This window comes from Gorilla gorilla, chromosome 6, assembly GCF_029281585.2.
Source record: "Gorilla gorilla gorilla isolate KB3781 chromosome 6, NHGRI_mGorGor1-v2.1_pri, whole genome shotgun sequence".
Taxonomy (NCBI): domain Eukaryota; kingdom Metazoa; phylum Chordata; class Mammalia; order Primates; family Hominidae; genus Gorilla; species Gorilla gorilla.
This window is the reverse complement of record NC_073230.2, coordinates 32,302,645-32,318,315: the sequence shown is the minus strand read 5'-3', so window position 1 is coordinate 32,318,315 and position 15,671 is coordinate 32,302,645. Positions and strand designations below refer to the sequence as shown.

Here is a 15,671-nt window from a genome sequence, read left to right as displayed (position 1 = left end):
AATTGAAAATCTATTGACAAGTATTGTCAGTGTTCATAGAACAATCATAAAAGGTAATATTGATGATCGTTAGCCTTTCTTAATAGGCTGTGGAAGATCTTGAATGCCTTTAAAATCATTAAAGACAGATTAAATTACATGATTTAAGGCTGGGTATTGCCTTGTGATTTTTAAAAAACTGATAAACAGATTGAGTAATCAGGACACCCGTTTTCCAACCATGCCTGATAGAGGCAACCACAAAACTTTCTTCCCCAACACTCTTCAGCTGCAAGAAGAATAAAAGTTTTAATCGTTTTCTATTTCTGACATCACTGCAAGGGTAGTGACTGAGGATTCAGCATTTGAAAGGTGCCTGTGGAAACAGCTGTGCTGGAGGGAAGTGCTTTCAATTCGTGCACTCAGCAATATGGAAATTAACTTGGCCAGCGCATGAGCATGAATAAATGCTTAGCTGCCTTTGCAATCACAAAGCAGCTTTCTATCTTTGGCACTTTTCAGACATTCAGTAAAACAGACTAAATTTAATGCCAGATGACAGCACCAGACTGTCTTCAGTGAAACTCATGCAAAAACCTTAAGAAGCCACATCCCCCAACCCCTCCCATGTTTCTCTCTCCACCTGGTATTCATGGTGACCTTTAAGCTTGACATCCCACAGGATGAGACATCAGTGCAGCCGTGTTGGGCTAAGTCAGCAGGGCCTTGATTTCCCCAAGGGCCCAAGTCTACCCTGTACTGTGTCTCAGGATATGCAGCTCAAGGTGCGTGCCCTACTCTTGGGGTCACCAGGAGATACTCCTAAGTCCTGGTTCCTTTAGCCAAGAGAAACCAACATCCCTCTTGTTTTCTGTCCTGAGTGCCAACTCACTCTAATCCAGCACACATTATTAAAGTCCCATGTCCCGAAGGTTCTGGGGGACTCTTGATACCCCCCTTGCTTTGCAGACTCATTCAGTAAATATTTATTTCGGCCCCTATTTCCCAGGTAGTAGGATTGTAATAAATAAGACACAGTCCCTGTCCTCACGGAACCCATGTTCTAGCTAGGGAGGCTGACAGTGCAAGGTAACTGTCATCCAGGGAGGAGGTTTGGGCCTAAATGAGAATTTACCTGGCTAAGGGTTAGATGGGGCAGGCTTTCCAAATATGAAAAAAATGAATGGCAAAGACTTGGCAGCCTTAAAATGCACAGGCTAATTTCCCTTCCCTGTTTGGTGGGATTACAGGATAGGGAAAACAGTAGCTATCTCTGAGCAGGGTTGAAGACCTTACTTGCCTCCATCCATACTGCACTGTTTCTTAACTCATTCCAATTGTCTCAAGGTCTTGGCCCACCACTATTCCTCTACCCAGTGGGATTTACTCCTTTTTCTTCATCAGAATTTACATACTTAAACTACAGTAAAAATGCAGTATGCTATAATATGTGACAGAATGATTAAAAATGTAAGTTCTGCAGTCAGGTGGCTTCGTCACTTGGTTTTGTAACATCAGGGAAGTTATCTAATTCTCTCTTCCTCAGTTTCCACATGCAAAAAAATAAAGAATACTAATAAATCCACTCTCAAAGATTGTGCAGGAATTAAACATGATCATGTAAGTATGGTATTTAGCACATTATGTGACATATAGAAGATGCTTAAGTGTTAGCTATTGTAGTTGCTCTATTCTTTCAACATATTTATTAATATCTACTATGCACTATTTTAAGTAGTGAACAAGACATAAAAGGTTCCTGCTTTCATAGAGCTAGAAAGTGTTCTCCAATTATTTTATATTATTATTGCTTATATAGTTAGGTTTATGTATTATTTCAGCCGACCCCACCGGATAGTATTTCCTGAGGCACTATTCTTTTGTGTTTTAAATGGCATGCTGTACAGAATTGTGGATACAGTTTAATATCTCTTTGTAGGCCAGCTACTCAGTGCCATTTACTTGGTTTGAGAACTTATTTTCTTGGTTTGAGACCCCAACAATGAATAAACCAGGAGAAATCTCTTAGTTCCTACTAAATATATACTTAGTACTTTACTAGGATTCTAAGCAAGTTGAAAAGATGGTCACTGTGATAGCTTGGGAAAAAAAGACCAAAGCACTGGAGATAAAAATGAAAGGGAAGGAAAAAAAAAACCTTAGAAGTTAATTAATTGCTAAATTATTTGGTAATGGACAGTAATAATAATGTAATTTACAGGAATATGTGACTGATGTGGTTTGGATAATTTAGAAATTTCATGGAAGGAGGTAGAAACCAAACTAAAATCTTGAAGAGTTCGCATCGTTGGAAAAGATCAAGAGAAGATTCTGGGAGGCCAAAATATAAGTAAATCGCCAAAGTGGAAATAAAGACAACCATTTTGTCATCCTCATTTTTATATTGCATGAAGGACAGGACACAATGAGGCCCCATAAATGGTTGTTGACTTAAGTACAAGTGAGGAATTAATGGAATGGATGAGAGCTGAGGTTAGGATGGTGGCTGGGCAATAGAGAGGAAGGGAAGTAGACAATACACATTTTGAAGATGGAACCAACAGGACTTACTTACAAGAAAATATTAAAGCCTTTACAATTTTCAAAGTGATTTCACATACGCTGTGTCCTGGGCTAGTATTCTTTCTCACAACAGCACACAGAATTTGTACCAAGTTCATTAGTGGTTCTTACCCTGTCATCCACGTAACCAATGTCCTCTTATTATGACCAGTGTTTTAGTGATTGCTTTACTCTCCTCCAAAATTTACTCTCCTATAAATTTGTATATATATAAAATTTATATATGTAAATATATATTAGGTATATGATTATATATTAAAAATTACATATATATATATAATTTTTTTAAGTGACAGGGTCTCTTTCACCCAGGCTGGAGAGTGTAGTGGTGTGCTCATAGCACTCTGTAGCCTTACGCTCCTGGGCTCAAGTGTTCCTCCTGCTTCAGCCTCCCAAAATCCTGGGATTATAGGCACGAGCCACTATGTCCAAATGATATTCATTATTAATGTAACCTACTTGAATACATAATTTTGAAAATGTCAGCATCATGCTTTACTGTAATATAAAGGAAAATCCAAAGAATGTGGTTAATGTTAAAACATATATTTCAATATGTAAAAGTCCAGGCATGACTACACCAGAAGACGTAATGAAGTGATCAGATATACCTATACATAGAAAGTGACAACTGCAAATGGAGAGGATACAGGTGTGCTATATTAATAACTCAAATAGCATGGCCTTCAGCAACGTCGTTCTCTAAAATAGTAGGAGACACTTGGTAAAGTTCCAAAAAGAACAAAATACAGTCTTCCCTCAGTTGCTCCGCACTTACATCCCAAGAGTGTATAAAAACCATGCGAAAATACTTTGATATATGTGTGAAACAGAGTTTGGTTCCATGCTCAAGTGATTTTAAGCACATTTCACCTACAGAAATGGCTAATGGCACTTTGGGAAGTCTTTGGGGTGTGGGACGGTGTTTTCATTGTGCAAGACCGAGGCATTGTGGGACATCTAACATTCCTGGCTCCCAGCCATTCCATGCCAGAGGCATCTCCCTATCATTGTCACAACCAAAAGTGGCTCCAGGATTCCACAGTGTCCCTAAGGGAGCATTTGCAACCTCACTGAGAACCACTAGGCTGGATGTTGGCCTCACGACTCATGGACGGTGACAGGGAAGTTGGCGATGAGGCAGGCGGCAGATTTGGGTGTCCAGTCCAGAAAAGGAGTTGGTTGCACTGCTTTTTTAGTCAAGGAGAGTCTTCACTTTCTTAAATGTTTCAAACCTGGCTTTTCCAACCTGGTAACAGTTTCAAGTTCTGACCCCAGGTGGAAGATAAAATGAAGAAAACACAATATTTTGTAGGAAAAAAAATGCAACTCCTTTTTTTGTTTATTTATGTTAAGGGCCAACAGATGTGCTTTAATTCCCTGCCCTTCTTGGTGGGTCACTGATAGGAATGCACTGTCTCAGGAGGAGGAACAATCCAGTTCTAACAGGAATTTTTGAAATAGTTCTGAGATTTAATTCTTGTTTTCCTTTAAACTTACAGGTATGATCTTATCTACTTTTTTTTCAGTTTTGTAAAGGATGCAATAACGTCTGATTCCTCTTGGTATTTGCATTGTGCACAATCGAATGTTTTGAGCAGATATGTATGATTATTTAGTATTAGTGCTCTGCAGGTTGCTTCTGCCTGGGAGTCTTAAAACAAACAAATCAAAAGGGCTTGATCCACTTAGAGTACTTTCCAGAGGATTTTAAGTCTTGGATTTTTATTTAACAATGACGATACCCACACCCTCTTCTTTCACAATTGTGGGTGCATTGTATCTAATTTGTAAATAGTCATTTGGCTCAAAGATACTGGGCACATTTCAAATGCACGCTAATTTATGACATTCCAAGAAGATAAATCTGTTTGCAGACTTATTCCAAGACTAAGTTTATTCATTTGCGAATCAGATGCATACTATTCACAGCACAGCAGGTTAGGCATTGTGGGGAAATCAGAAGTACTCTGGACCCTTTATGCCCTCAAGGAGCCTGCTGTCCAGCAGGGATGATAAAACCACATGTACATGTTATCATAAGTAAGTGGTGAACCTCCAGAAAAGTAAGATGGAGTACCTATGGAGTCTCTAAGGATGAAATGGTATTTTCCACTGGAGGAGGTGAAATTTGAGGTGGAATTTTTAACTTGACAACCTTAAAGGTTCATTAACATTTAGATGGGTAAAATGTGTTAAATTTTGTGGAATGGCTTTCTGAGCTAAAACAAATTCAAGTAAGTTTTTTTTTTTTTGGTGTTTTTAAGTAATGGGAAATCTGACTTCCCATCACTTAGTAGTATGCATTTATTGTTTGAGTGTAATTAAGTGACTTGGAATAATTGGTAATAATTTTGTTATGAAGAAATCTCATTCAACATTGCTACCTTCCTTAAAAAAAAAATCCTCTAATTTAAAAGCTGGATCTTTTTTCGAAGCTTTGCTTTTTTCCATTGAAGAAGTCTTTTTCACAACTCCAGATCTTGGGATACCACTGTGATATTTTAAAACTCTGGAATGTACCTTTAATTGGATTCACGGTAAAGTGCCATCAGATAGAAGGCAGACCCATCACGATCATTATGTAAAGAATTCAGTTGCTAACGTAGGAAAGGGTTCTCATTACCAGGTGGGTCCCACGTATTGAACTTGAGGACAACACAGAAACTGAGCCAGAGCCACTCAGGACCCTGTGTGGTTTCTGTGCCCTCCCTATTAGACCACTTGTGTCCCAGGACTTGAATCTAACTGCCTCCTGCTCCCCGGTGCTGGTTCAGACTCACTGTCCATCTCCCAGTGCCCTTGGCTTCTGCCTATACCACCTGCCTGTGGGCTGGAGATTTGACTCAAAGCAAGTTAGTCCAGGTGAAATCTTGGCTGAAGTGTCATGCTTGTCAAAACTTACTCTGTGTTGGAAATGTTTTCTGTCGGGTTTGGCTGGCAGTTACTGAGTATATGTATAAATGTAAAAATTTATCATTTTTATCAAGGCGTACTCTTAAGATTCGTGCATTTCATGTATATTATACCCCAATAAAAATGTAAAAATAATAATAAAAATAAATTCTCCCAGTCACTGAAGTATTGCTACTTTTGGTTTATCTTGGGGTGATTAGCAATGATGTATTTATTTTTAAGTATTTAAAAGTAAATTTTCAGAACTTTTAGTGTTCTTCTATTTCTTTTAAAATTCTTTTTCAATTAGTTGAAATAACCTAAATAGCCAATAGTGGAAGATTAGTTGTAACAACTATTTGTAATAATTGGCCAAAGAAAGAAAAGTTTTTGAAACAAAGATGGAAAAAACAAATTTCTGGGAAAAAAGAGTGAAAATTCTTGTTGCAAAAATATGCTTTTGATGCTTCCAGATTTCCAGTACATTTAAATACCTAGAATTTGTGGATGCTGATTTTCAACAAAATAATTATTTTAATCAAGTTGTCATATTTACTGATTTGCATTGTCTCATACTTTTCAGCCAATTCTTAAACCAACTTCCTTCCCCCAACACCACACACACACACACACACACACATACATACACACACACTCTTTCGGTTAAAATTCAGACTGAAGTCTAGTGTTGAACGAACAGTAATTGCATGGTAATGTCAAACTGAACAAAAATAGAACTTACAGGAAAATCTTTACATTTAGCTGTGCCTATTAAGGTTCAAACACCGAAAGAAACATTCACTTCTAAAAAAAAAGGGCTTTAAAAAAACTGAAATTTGATGCCACTAAATTATAGAATTAAATCTGTGAAGCCCAGGGACTGTATGGAAATTAAATTTGGATTTCTTCTCCCCAGCAAACCCAGCCAGCCTCCCCATCTTGAATAAATTTACTGACAGAATGCAGTGCTTTTTACCATTATTATTTTTCAAAAAGATAGACATTTAACATGAACTCTTTTGTTGGTACAGGACAGCTGGGAAGTGGTGGAAGGACTGAGGGGGGAGATGAATTACACCCAGGAGCCACCAGTTCAGAAAGGATTTTTGCTGAAAAAGAGGAAATGGCCCTTAAAAGGCTGGCATAAGGTAAGGTTGGTCTTGGCCTCCCCTTTGTTTGCGCTCACACTGCCCCACTCAGCACCTGGTTCTTAGGCACCCATATTTAATTTCTAGTTGGAATTTGAGACCAAGAAAAGGGCACCTAAATTGAATGCCTTAATTAATAATACTTTCTTCCCCACAGAGATTCTTCTATCTGGACAAAGGAATCTTGAAATATGCCAAGAGCCAAACCGATGTAAGTCTTTTTGTGGGCCCACTGTGGTACTGGAGAATCCTAAAGGGGTAACCGTCAGCTCAGAGATGAGAGTGTGTATAGTTGAGGATAGCTCTTCTCGGAACTGGAAACCATAGAGGGGAAACACTTCTGTCTGAGCTCTGGGTTCCAGGCAGGCTCAGTTCTTCCACCAGGTCAAGGTGCAGGGGCTCCCGCAACACTCTCTGGGCATGCAAAGGTCTGTTCTGGTCTTAACGTTGTGCTAAGGAGTTCCTGCGGTGGGAGAATACATCCTTGCAGCTAGATAACAGGAACAAAACGCAGGGCATCCCTCCCTCTTGTACTGTGACCGAGAGGTTCAGGGGAGAAGGCCCTGGGTGAAGAAGTTCCTTTTCAAATTAATCCCAGGCAGTTGGTGTGTGAAGGGCTCTGTGTGTGAATGACCATTTGTCCTGTCCCTTGTAGGAGTCCTGCTCTTTTCCCTTCTTCCTCTCCTGTCCTCTCTCAGCCTTCTGCTCTCACTTCTTTTATTAATACATCACTTCTAAATGAATTTAGACACCAGAAACTCATTCAGTGGGAGGCAGTGCAGTTGACAGGTGAATTCACTGCCACGGGAGTCAACCCACGGTGCTTACTCTTTTGTTTCCTCACGTCCTGGCTGTGTAAACTGCTTGTTACTTAACCCCTTTGTACTCCAGTTTCTTCATCTGTAAAATGGGGAGAGTACTTCCTACCTCGGAGATTCAGGAAGACAGTGCATGTCCAGCACGTAACTCAGCACTGGCTCACGCTAAGTGCTTGATGAGTCGCAGTGTTTGTGATTTTACTATCAGGGGATGTGGAAGGGTGTGTCAGAGATGTGACTACTGCTTCTAACACCATGGTTCCCAAGTGACCCTCTTGGTGCCTCTGCAGATAGAGAGAGAGAAGCTGCATGGCTGCATTGATGTCGGGCTGTCAGTAATGTCTGTAAAGAAGTCATCAAAATGCATAGACCTTGACACTGAGGAGCACATCTACCATCTGAAGGTGAGGCTGCTTCCCACTGTGCAGAGTTCACTTATGTTGGGGAAGTATCGTCAGTTATTATACTATTGGTAATGCCTTTTGGGTATTCAGCCAACATGTAGAAGACCTTCATTACCAAAGTGTTTCTCATGGACAGTGTTGGTATTTGAATGGGACGTCATTGTGCAGGACTGTCAACACTGCTTGAAGGTTTAGCCTCCTGGTCGCCTCATCCCCTAGATACCAACCTGCCCCCAGTGATTGTGACAACAGTCAACAATGAAAAATTTTGTTTCCAAACCATCTCCACCCAGGCAGTAACATCTTTAGTGAAGAACCATTTACCATAGGTTAAAACGTGTTCCTGAAATATATATATATAACATTTAGGCCATGGAGCCCTGTTTTATCACTTTGGCTAATTTTATAGGAATCCCACTAAAATTCTCATATTGTAGTGAAATGTCAGGAATTTTTCCCCTGAAGTGTGGGTTCCCAAATAGTACTTCAAAGCTGCTTACCCTCTTGTGCTGTCTCTCCTGCAGGTGGTAGAGATAGTCAAAGCATGAAGCATGAGATCTAGATCTGGTTCAAATCTTGATGTGGCTACTCACTAGCCATTGAACTTTGGCAAGTTAATCTCTGAAAGTCTCAGTTTTTTCACCTATAACAAAATGAAAATTATTGTAATACTTATCTTGTCGGGTTGCATGTAGAAAACTTGGTATAGTGCCTGGCCCAGTGGAAACTCAGGAAGTTTAGTTATTGTATGTGCTTGTTGCATGGTACCCAAATGTTAGAAATTAATTGAGAAAGTACTAAGACTGTTTTCTTACTTGGGCAAGTTACTTGAGATATTGGGAATGGGGCCTGAGGATTAGGAAAATCAAAGCATGAGATCATGAACTCCTTGTCTTAATGTGTCCCTGCCCTCTCTATGGCATGTGTGTGGTGATTGAGCCGTGTGGGCCACATACCTGTGGTTGGTTGAATGGGCAAGACAGTCAAATCTTCACTATTTCCTAGCCTAACTGTATCTCTGGGTGTAGCTAATTGTGTAAAGCAGGGTTTCTCAGCCTCAGCACCATTGACATTGTGAGCTGGATGTTTTGATGTGGGAGGCCGACTTTGTACAGCAGGATGTTGAGCAGTGTCCCTGCCCCCTGCCCTCTAGATGCCAGTAGCATCCTTCTCCAGTTATGACAACAAAAATGTCTCCAGACATTGCCAGGTGTTCCCTAGAGGATAAAATCACCCCTGGCTGCAAATAACTGGTGTGAAGTATGGGAGGGAAAAGCCTATTATCTTAAGATAAAAAAGAAATTTAAGAAAGAATACTATCCTTTTTTCTGTTTCATTGATCAGTCTCCACTAGAATAGTTTAGGTTATTTCTTCAGGTACTTCCGATGAATCTTAGTTCTGTATTTTGACATGGTCAGGAATTAATAGGTTCTTATTTACCCACTGTTCTGGTTAACAAAATAAAAGTAATTATGAATTCATAATTTTTAAAGAATTAGAATACCTTAAAATATATTGAATGCTAATATTGTTATAAACGCAGTTTAATATTTGTGTGATTTGCTTTAAGTTCTGTTTGGTTTCTTGTTCATTCTTTTGAACATCAGCTATGACTCTTAGTGTAGGTAAGTGTAGTTATCTGAGGGTTCTAGTTAATAGACTTAGGCAGTTTTTAATTGTGGGCTGTTTGGTCCCATTTATTTTATAGATAAGGGATCCTGGGTAGCAGAGAGATTAAGAGGCTGCTCACCCACGGCCCTAGAACTGCTTGAGAGACTGGAAGAGGACCTTGGACAGTTATTTAATAAAGTGCTCTTATTCTTCTACCTTGTTTAACTCATAGAAAAGTGAGTCCAGATGAGTGCTTGGGCACTGACTTATAACGGCCTCTGAGAAGAGATCAGAGCAAAGGATAACACAAGATGCCTGTAAAATTCCTCTTAACCACATCTGGGAAATGAAATACATTTCAAGAACACAATTTAGGGGAGACAAATAGGTGTGAGTCTGTTTGTATTGCTTCTTCCTGTAAATGACACATTAAAAAGCCCCTGCAGGTGCTTCCAGTCTTATAGATACTTCTAATAATCAACACCAGAGCCAACCTAACAGTTCCTCAGTGAGTGATATTGCTGGCATTTATTTGCATATCCTAGCTCTCATCTCTGGCATTAGTAAAGATTTTCACAGATTGACCTGAACTTTTCATCTTGGAAGTTAACCTACTGTGCATCCTTTTGGATTATCTTAAATTACAGCTTCATAAATCTCGGTGTCCTAATATGTGGGTATCTATCATTTATGTATCATTTTTTTACCTTGAAAATATCAATACACCGTCACACACACACACACACACACACACACACACTAACTTTTTTTTTTTCTTTTTTTTGAGACGGAGTCTTGCTCCATCACCCAGGCTGGAGTGCAGTGGTGTCATCTCGGCTTATTGCAACCTCCCCCTCCTGGGTTCAAGCGATTCTCCTGCCTCAGACTCCTAAGTAGCTGAGACTACATGCGCACACCACCACACCCGGCTAATTTTTGTATTTTTAGTAGAGACAGGGTTTCACCATGTTGCCCAGGACAGTCTCGATCTCCTGACCTCATGATCCACCCTCCTCAGCCTCCCTAAGTGCTGGGATTACAGGCATGAGCCACCGTGCCCAGCCAAAATTGACTTTTAAGAAATATCTATGGTATATAGGTGCTTGTTATAGTCTTTTTATATATATCACATATTTGTATAAACATTCGAAATATTTTTAAATAAAAACTACTAGTTACAGTATTCTTCATGGAAATTAGAAATTGATAATTGTTCATTTATGGAGAGATGGCTAAAGGTTTGTGAGTGTGATAGTAATAAAAGTTAGAAAAATAATACTATTGCTGTATAGTGCTTTATTTCTGAGAGTGGGAGAAATGTTCTTTTAAATAACTTTCACATTCATTAACATATTGTATTAGTTCGTTTTCACACTGCTGATAAAGACATACCCGAGACTGGGCAATTTACAAAAGAAAGAGGTTTAATAGACTTATAGTTCCACATGGCTGGGGAGGTCTCACAGTCACGGCAGAAGGCAAATAGGAGCAAGTCACATCTTCCGTGGATGGTGGCAGGCAAAGAGAAAGAGTTTGTGCAGGGAAACACCACCTTATAATACCACCAGATCTTGCGAGACCCACTCACCACCACGAGAACGCCATGGGAATGACTTGCCCCCATGATCCAGTTACCTCTCACTGACCAGGTCCCTCCCACAAAATGTGGGAATTCAAGATGAGATTTGGGTGGGACATGGGACACAGCCAAACCATATCACATATACTCCTCAGCAATGTATTCTTTGTTGGAGAGATGAACAAGTTTAAATATTTTAGGAAGAATTTACTAATTCATTCCAGTTCAGAAAAGATTGATCTGAAAAGTCTGAATTATAAAAGAGTTTAAAAAGAAAAATGGTGCTAATATTTTCAGTAGGGATAGAGAAGCTGGGATTAGAGAACTTGGAAATGCTTTAAGAGACAGATAAATATAAATTTCAATTTATTTGTTGCTTAATATAATTGGCACTGTTCTGTTTTCTTAAAAATAGCATAACAGGCCAGGTATGGTGGCTCACGCCTGTAATCCCAGCACTTTGGGAGGCCGAGGCGGGCAGATCACCAGGTCAGGAGTTCGAGACCAGCCTGGCCAACATGGTGAAACCCCGCCTCTACTAAAGATACAAAAAATTAGCTGGGCATGATGGCGCACACCTGTAATCCCAGCTACTCAGGAGGTTGAGGCAAGAGATCGCTCGAACCTGGGATGTGGAGGTTGCAGTGAGCCAAGATTGGGCCATTGCACTGCAGCCTGGGCAACAAGGCAAGACTCCGTCTCAAATAAATAAATAACAGTTGGACTTACTCATAGAAAGCCAAAATACATACTTTATAAAGATCATTTTTACTCTGCATTTGTTTCTCAAACTTGTTCCCATAGACCACATCAATGTAAACAGTCAATGAGAGGCTATTTCTCCATTCCTTTTCTTTTCTTTCTTATTTATGTATTTTTTTTGAGACAGAGTCTCCCTCTGCCACCCAGGCTGGAGTGCAGTGGCTCAATCTCAGTTCACTGCAGCCTCAACCTCCCAGGCCCAAGTGATCCTCCCACCTCAGCCTCCCGAGTAGCTCAGATCACAGGCGTGTGCCACCATGTCTGGCTAATTTTTTTGGTATTTTTTGTAGAGACAGGGTTTCACCAGGTTGCCCAGGGTGGTCTCGAACTCCTGGGCTCAAGTGGTCCTCCCTCCGTGGCCTTCCAAATTGCTGGAATTACAGGCATCAGCCACTGCGCCTGGCTGTTGAAATTACGTGCCAACAGAAAAAGAGGATTTTGAGAGTGGCCTCAATTTGATGAGTAATTTTTCCTTCCAGTGAATGATTCTCTTGTTTCCTTTTTTCAATCGAATATATTATAGGTCAAGTCAGAAGAAGTCTTTGATGAGTGGGTATCGAAACTTCGCCACCACAGAATGTATCGTCAGAATGAAATTGCCATGTTTCCACATGAAGTTAACCACTTTTTCTCAGGGTCCACCATCACAGACTCTTCATCTGGGGTGTTTGACTCCATTTCAAGTAGGAAGGTAATGAGTGTTTTGCCAATAATGAATCTGAGAACGGGGTGGCTTTGTTTCATGGAGTCCTGTCTTGGGGGCTGAGTCCAAAGAAGGAAAGGTTTTCGGGGACAAGCAGGGTAGGCTTGGGCTGGTATTTAATTAGTCTGTTTGCCCACTGAGTCAGAACCAAGACCAGACAAGCATCTATTAGTTGGGGCGGGGGCGGACAGTGACTGAAGAATACGGAGGAATCTAGCATCTCTGAATGAACTAGCTTTGTCCTGACTGGTTTGAGTTTGGTTTCCTTTTCTGGTTGTAAACTACAGTAGGTATGCATATAGCTATGCAGGATTGCAAAATATTCCCAAACATTTATATTATTATTTAGATGTTATTAATATTTGATAAAAGAAGAAAATAAGGTTCACCATTCAAGGCATGTCATATCATAGCACGGTATGGCCAAGCCGGGGTGATAGCCAGAGGTCTTAGTACTTTGCTAGAAGCTTCTTCCTCATTATAGGCAGATGGTGTCCATTAGTGACCAGCCCACTCTGTTATCCTTTGTCTTAACATGTCCCCGATGGGCTCTGTTTCCATTTACAATGTGCTTTTGTCATCTGTGGAACAGCGTAGCAGTATATCAAAGCAGAATTTATTTCAAACTGGAAGCAATGTATCATTTTCTTGCGGTGGTGAGACACGAGTTCCATTATGGTTACAGTCTTCAGAGGACATGGAAAAATGCTCCAAAGGTAGAGTGACTTGAAACGTCTGCTTTCTGTTGTGACTATTAGATGATACTGGTTTGATGTTTACACTTCAGGTGCATTTGTGTCCTTCCCCTTTGCTTGTCCACATTCCCTTCCATATTTTGCTTGTAAAGGTTGCACCCATCATCAACAAAAGACACTCTCCTTGCAGATCTTTGCATCTTCACCTGGCTGTACATGCAGACAGGTTTCTTCTTCTGTTCCTTCAGTATTGATGCCTGATACTGATGCCTGATTTCCACATGGGCCTATAAGTCAGTCTCCAAGGGCAGAGTCTGACACACATCCAAGAAAGATTGAGAATCATTGTGCTAGAGGTGAGGGGGTGATCAGATGGAGATCTTCACGATGTAGGTGTTCTGTACCTGACTGCACATTAGAATCACCCAGAGGGCTTTTAAAATGCAGTAATACCCATTCCCAGTCCTCTGTCTCAAATAATCTCTTTAAATTGATCGGAGGTAGGGCCCTGATATCACTAATTTTCCAAAGTTCCCCAAGTGATTTTGATAAGGCGCCTGCCATAAGGAAGCTCAGCATTCTCAACCTTAATTAGCTGAGACTGACTTAGGGAACTAAAAACTGAAAAGATCCACAGCGGGATTGGGAGTGCTCTGATTGAATTGTCTAGGGGTGGGATTTAGGCATATATAATTTAAAAGATTTCTCTAATTGATTTAAAACTGTAGCCATGATTGAGAACCACTATTAGAGAAAGATACCAGGTGGCAGCCTTGAAAATTGCATTATGTCTTGTTGAATACAGGTAGTATCACCCTTGGGCCATGTAGGCTTTGCCCCTCTAATAAATATCACTCATGAGCTTTACCGAGTGACAGCTTGTCAAAGCAGTCCCTGAAGCCTTGTCTCTGGAGCAGCAGCGTTCACCCAGGAACTTATCAGCAATGCACATTGTCAGGCTCAACCCAGATGTATGGAATAAAAAACTAGGGGTGGAGCCCAATGAGCTGTGGTTTAACAAGGTCTCTAGGTGGTTCTGATGATATCAAAGTGTGAGAGCCTCTAGCCTAAGGCATTTGGGCCTGTATTCTTCAGCAGAAACATCCATCAGCATTCAGCGAACAGCAAATATGGACTATCTTTTGAGTTAGCGACTGGGATCTGGTTGGAGAGTCCTCTTATGTCCTCTCAGGTCCATGTGCAAGAGGCTTATTATGGTCCTCAGGCAGGTCCATGATTGACAAAGTTTTCCTTAGAGACCAGTACAACTTTCATTTTAGTTTTATTAATGTGCATTGGGTCCTGACAAGTGGATGGTGTCAGCATATTACTACAGGATTTAAGTTGATGATGATGATGATGATGATGGTTGATTTATTTAGTTCTTACTCTGTGCCAAACACTCTTCTAAGAACTGTGCAATATCAACTCATTTAATTCTCACAACTCTCTTGTCATGTAGATGTATAATTATCCCCATCTTTCTGATGAGAAAGCTGAGGCATGCAGTTTTGCAATTTTCTCAATAGTTACAGTTCATTAAGTGGATTCAAACTGAAGCAGCCTGGTTCTCAAGATTCATGCCCTTAACCACTAGAGTCTACAGCCTTTCCTGTAAAAAAGGAAGTAAAATTTCCAACCCTTACAGATGAAAAAAAAAATCAGCTACAGATAAATAAGGAAAAGTAGCTGGCATGGGGACAGCACAGTGATCCCTCTTGCTAGTGGAGCATTGTGAGCACTGTCCTCTTTTCCCCCACAGACCTGGCGCACTGTCATGCCTACCTGGTAGAAATGAGCCAGCTCCTGCAAAGCATGGACGTCCTGCATCGGACATACTCGGCACCAGCTATCAACGCCATCCAGGTGAGCCCGACTCCTCTTGTGTTGACATTCTGGCCCTCTTCTGCTTTCCTTTCTCCTCCCAGCCTTTCACTAACAGTGGGATGCTGTGGTCAGTTGCTTCAGCCAAAGTCAAGGGGATGGAGGTGGTCACCTTGCTATGCATTTATCCTTGTCGGTTTGGTGGACTTTACTATCTGTGCTCTCTTTCCTGTTTTGAAACAAAGGGTGGATCTTTTGAAAGTCCCAAAAAGGAAAAAAGATCGCACAGGAGGTGGCGGTCCAGAGCTATTGGCAAAGATGCTAAAGGAACACTGCAGGTAACCATTGCTTCCCCTGACAGACTGGTTTCTTCATTGGCCCTGCTCTGCATGCCATGTGCCAGCAGCTGCCTTGACTCAGCTAGGAGAATAGATGAGTGAATATTCTGTAGTTGTTCTTTCCAGTGTCCTCTGCAGCAAGATGAATTGAATCACTTAGATTATCTGGGTGCTAGGATAAGCACATAATGGATCATGGGCAAGGGAGAGAATATTTTCTAAGGGAAAAAGGGTGTGAGGTGGCAGGGACTGCTGCCATTTCTAGGGCTTTTGGTTTCCCCACCTTCACTGTTGAGCCTGCCTGTGCTCTTCCCTACTTGTGTTTGTGCCT

General features: G+C 40.8%; 1 protein-coding gene across 4 annotated transcripts in view; it reads left to right on the top strand.

Annotated features, from left to right (window-relative positions):
- Nucleotides 1–15,671, top strand: part of OSBPL3 (oxysterol binding protein like 3) — a 186,422-nt gene that overhangs the window by 106,436 nt on the left and 64,315 nt on the right. For 2 of the 4 annotated variants that reach the window (XM_055346887.2, XM_004045193.5), the window contains exons 3-9: nucleotides 6,489–6,605; nucleotides 6,763–6,816; nucleotides 7,714–7,827; nucleotides 12,304–12,471; nucleotides 13,076–13,199; nucleotides 14,941–15,044; nucleotides 15,248–15,340. In XM_055346887.2, the coding sequence (XP_055202862.1) occupies nucleotides 6,489–6,605; nucleotides 6,763–6,816; nucleotides 7,714–7,827; nucleotides 12,304–12,471; nucleotides 13,076–13,199; nucleotides 14,941–15,044; nucleotides 15,248–15,340 (774 nt within the window). The remainder of the gene's footprint in view (nucleotides 1–6,488; nucleotides 6,606–6,762; nucleotides 6,817–7,713; nucleotides 7,828–12,303; nucleotides 12,472–13,075; nucleotides 13,200–14,940; nucleotides 15,045–15,247; nucleotides 15,341–15,671) is intronic. The other 2 variants (XM_055346889.2, XM_055346883.2) reach the window with 1 other exon arrangement.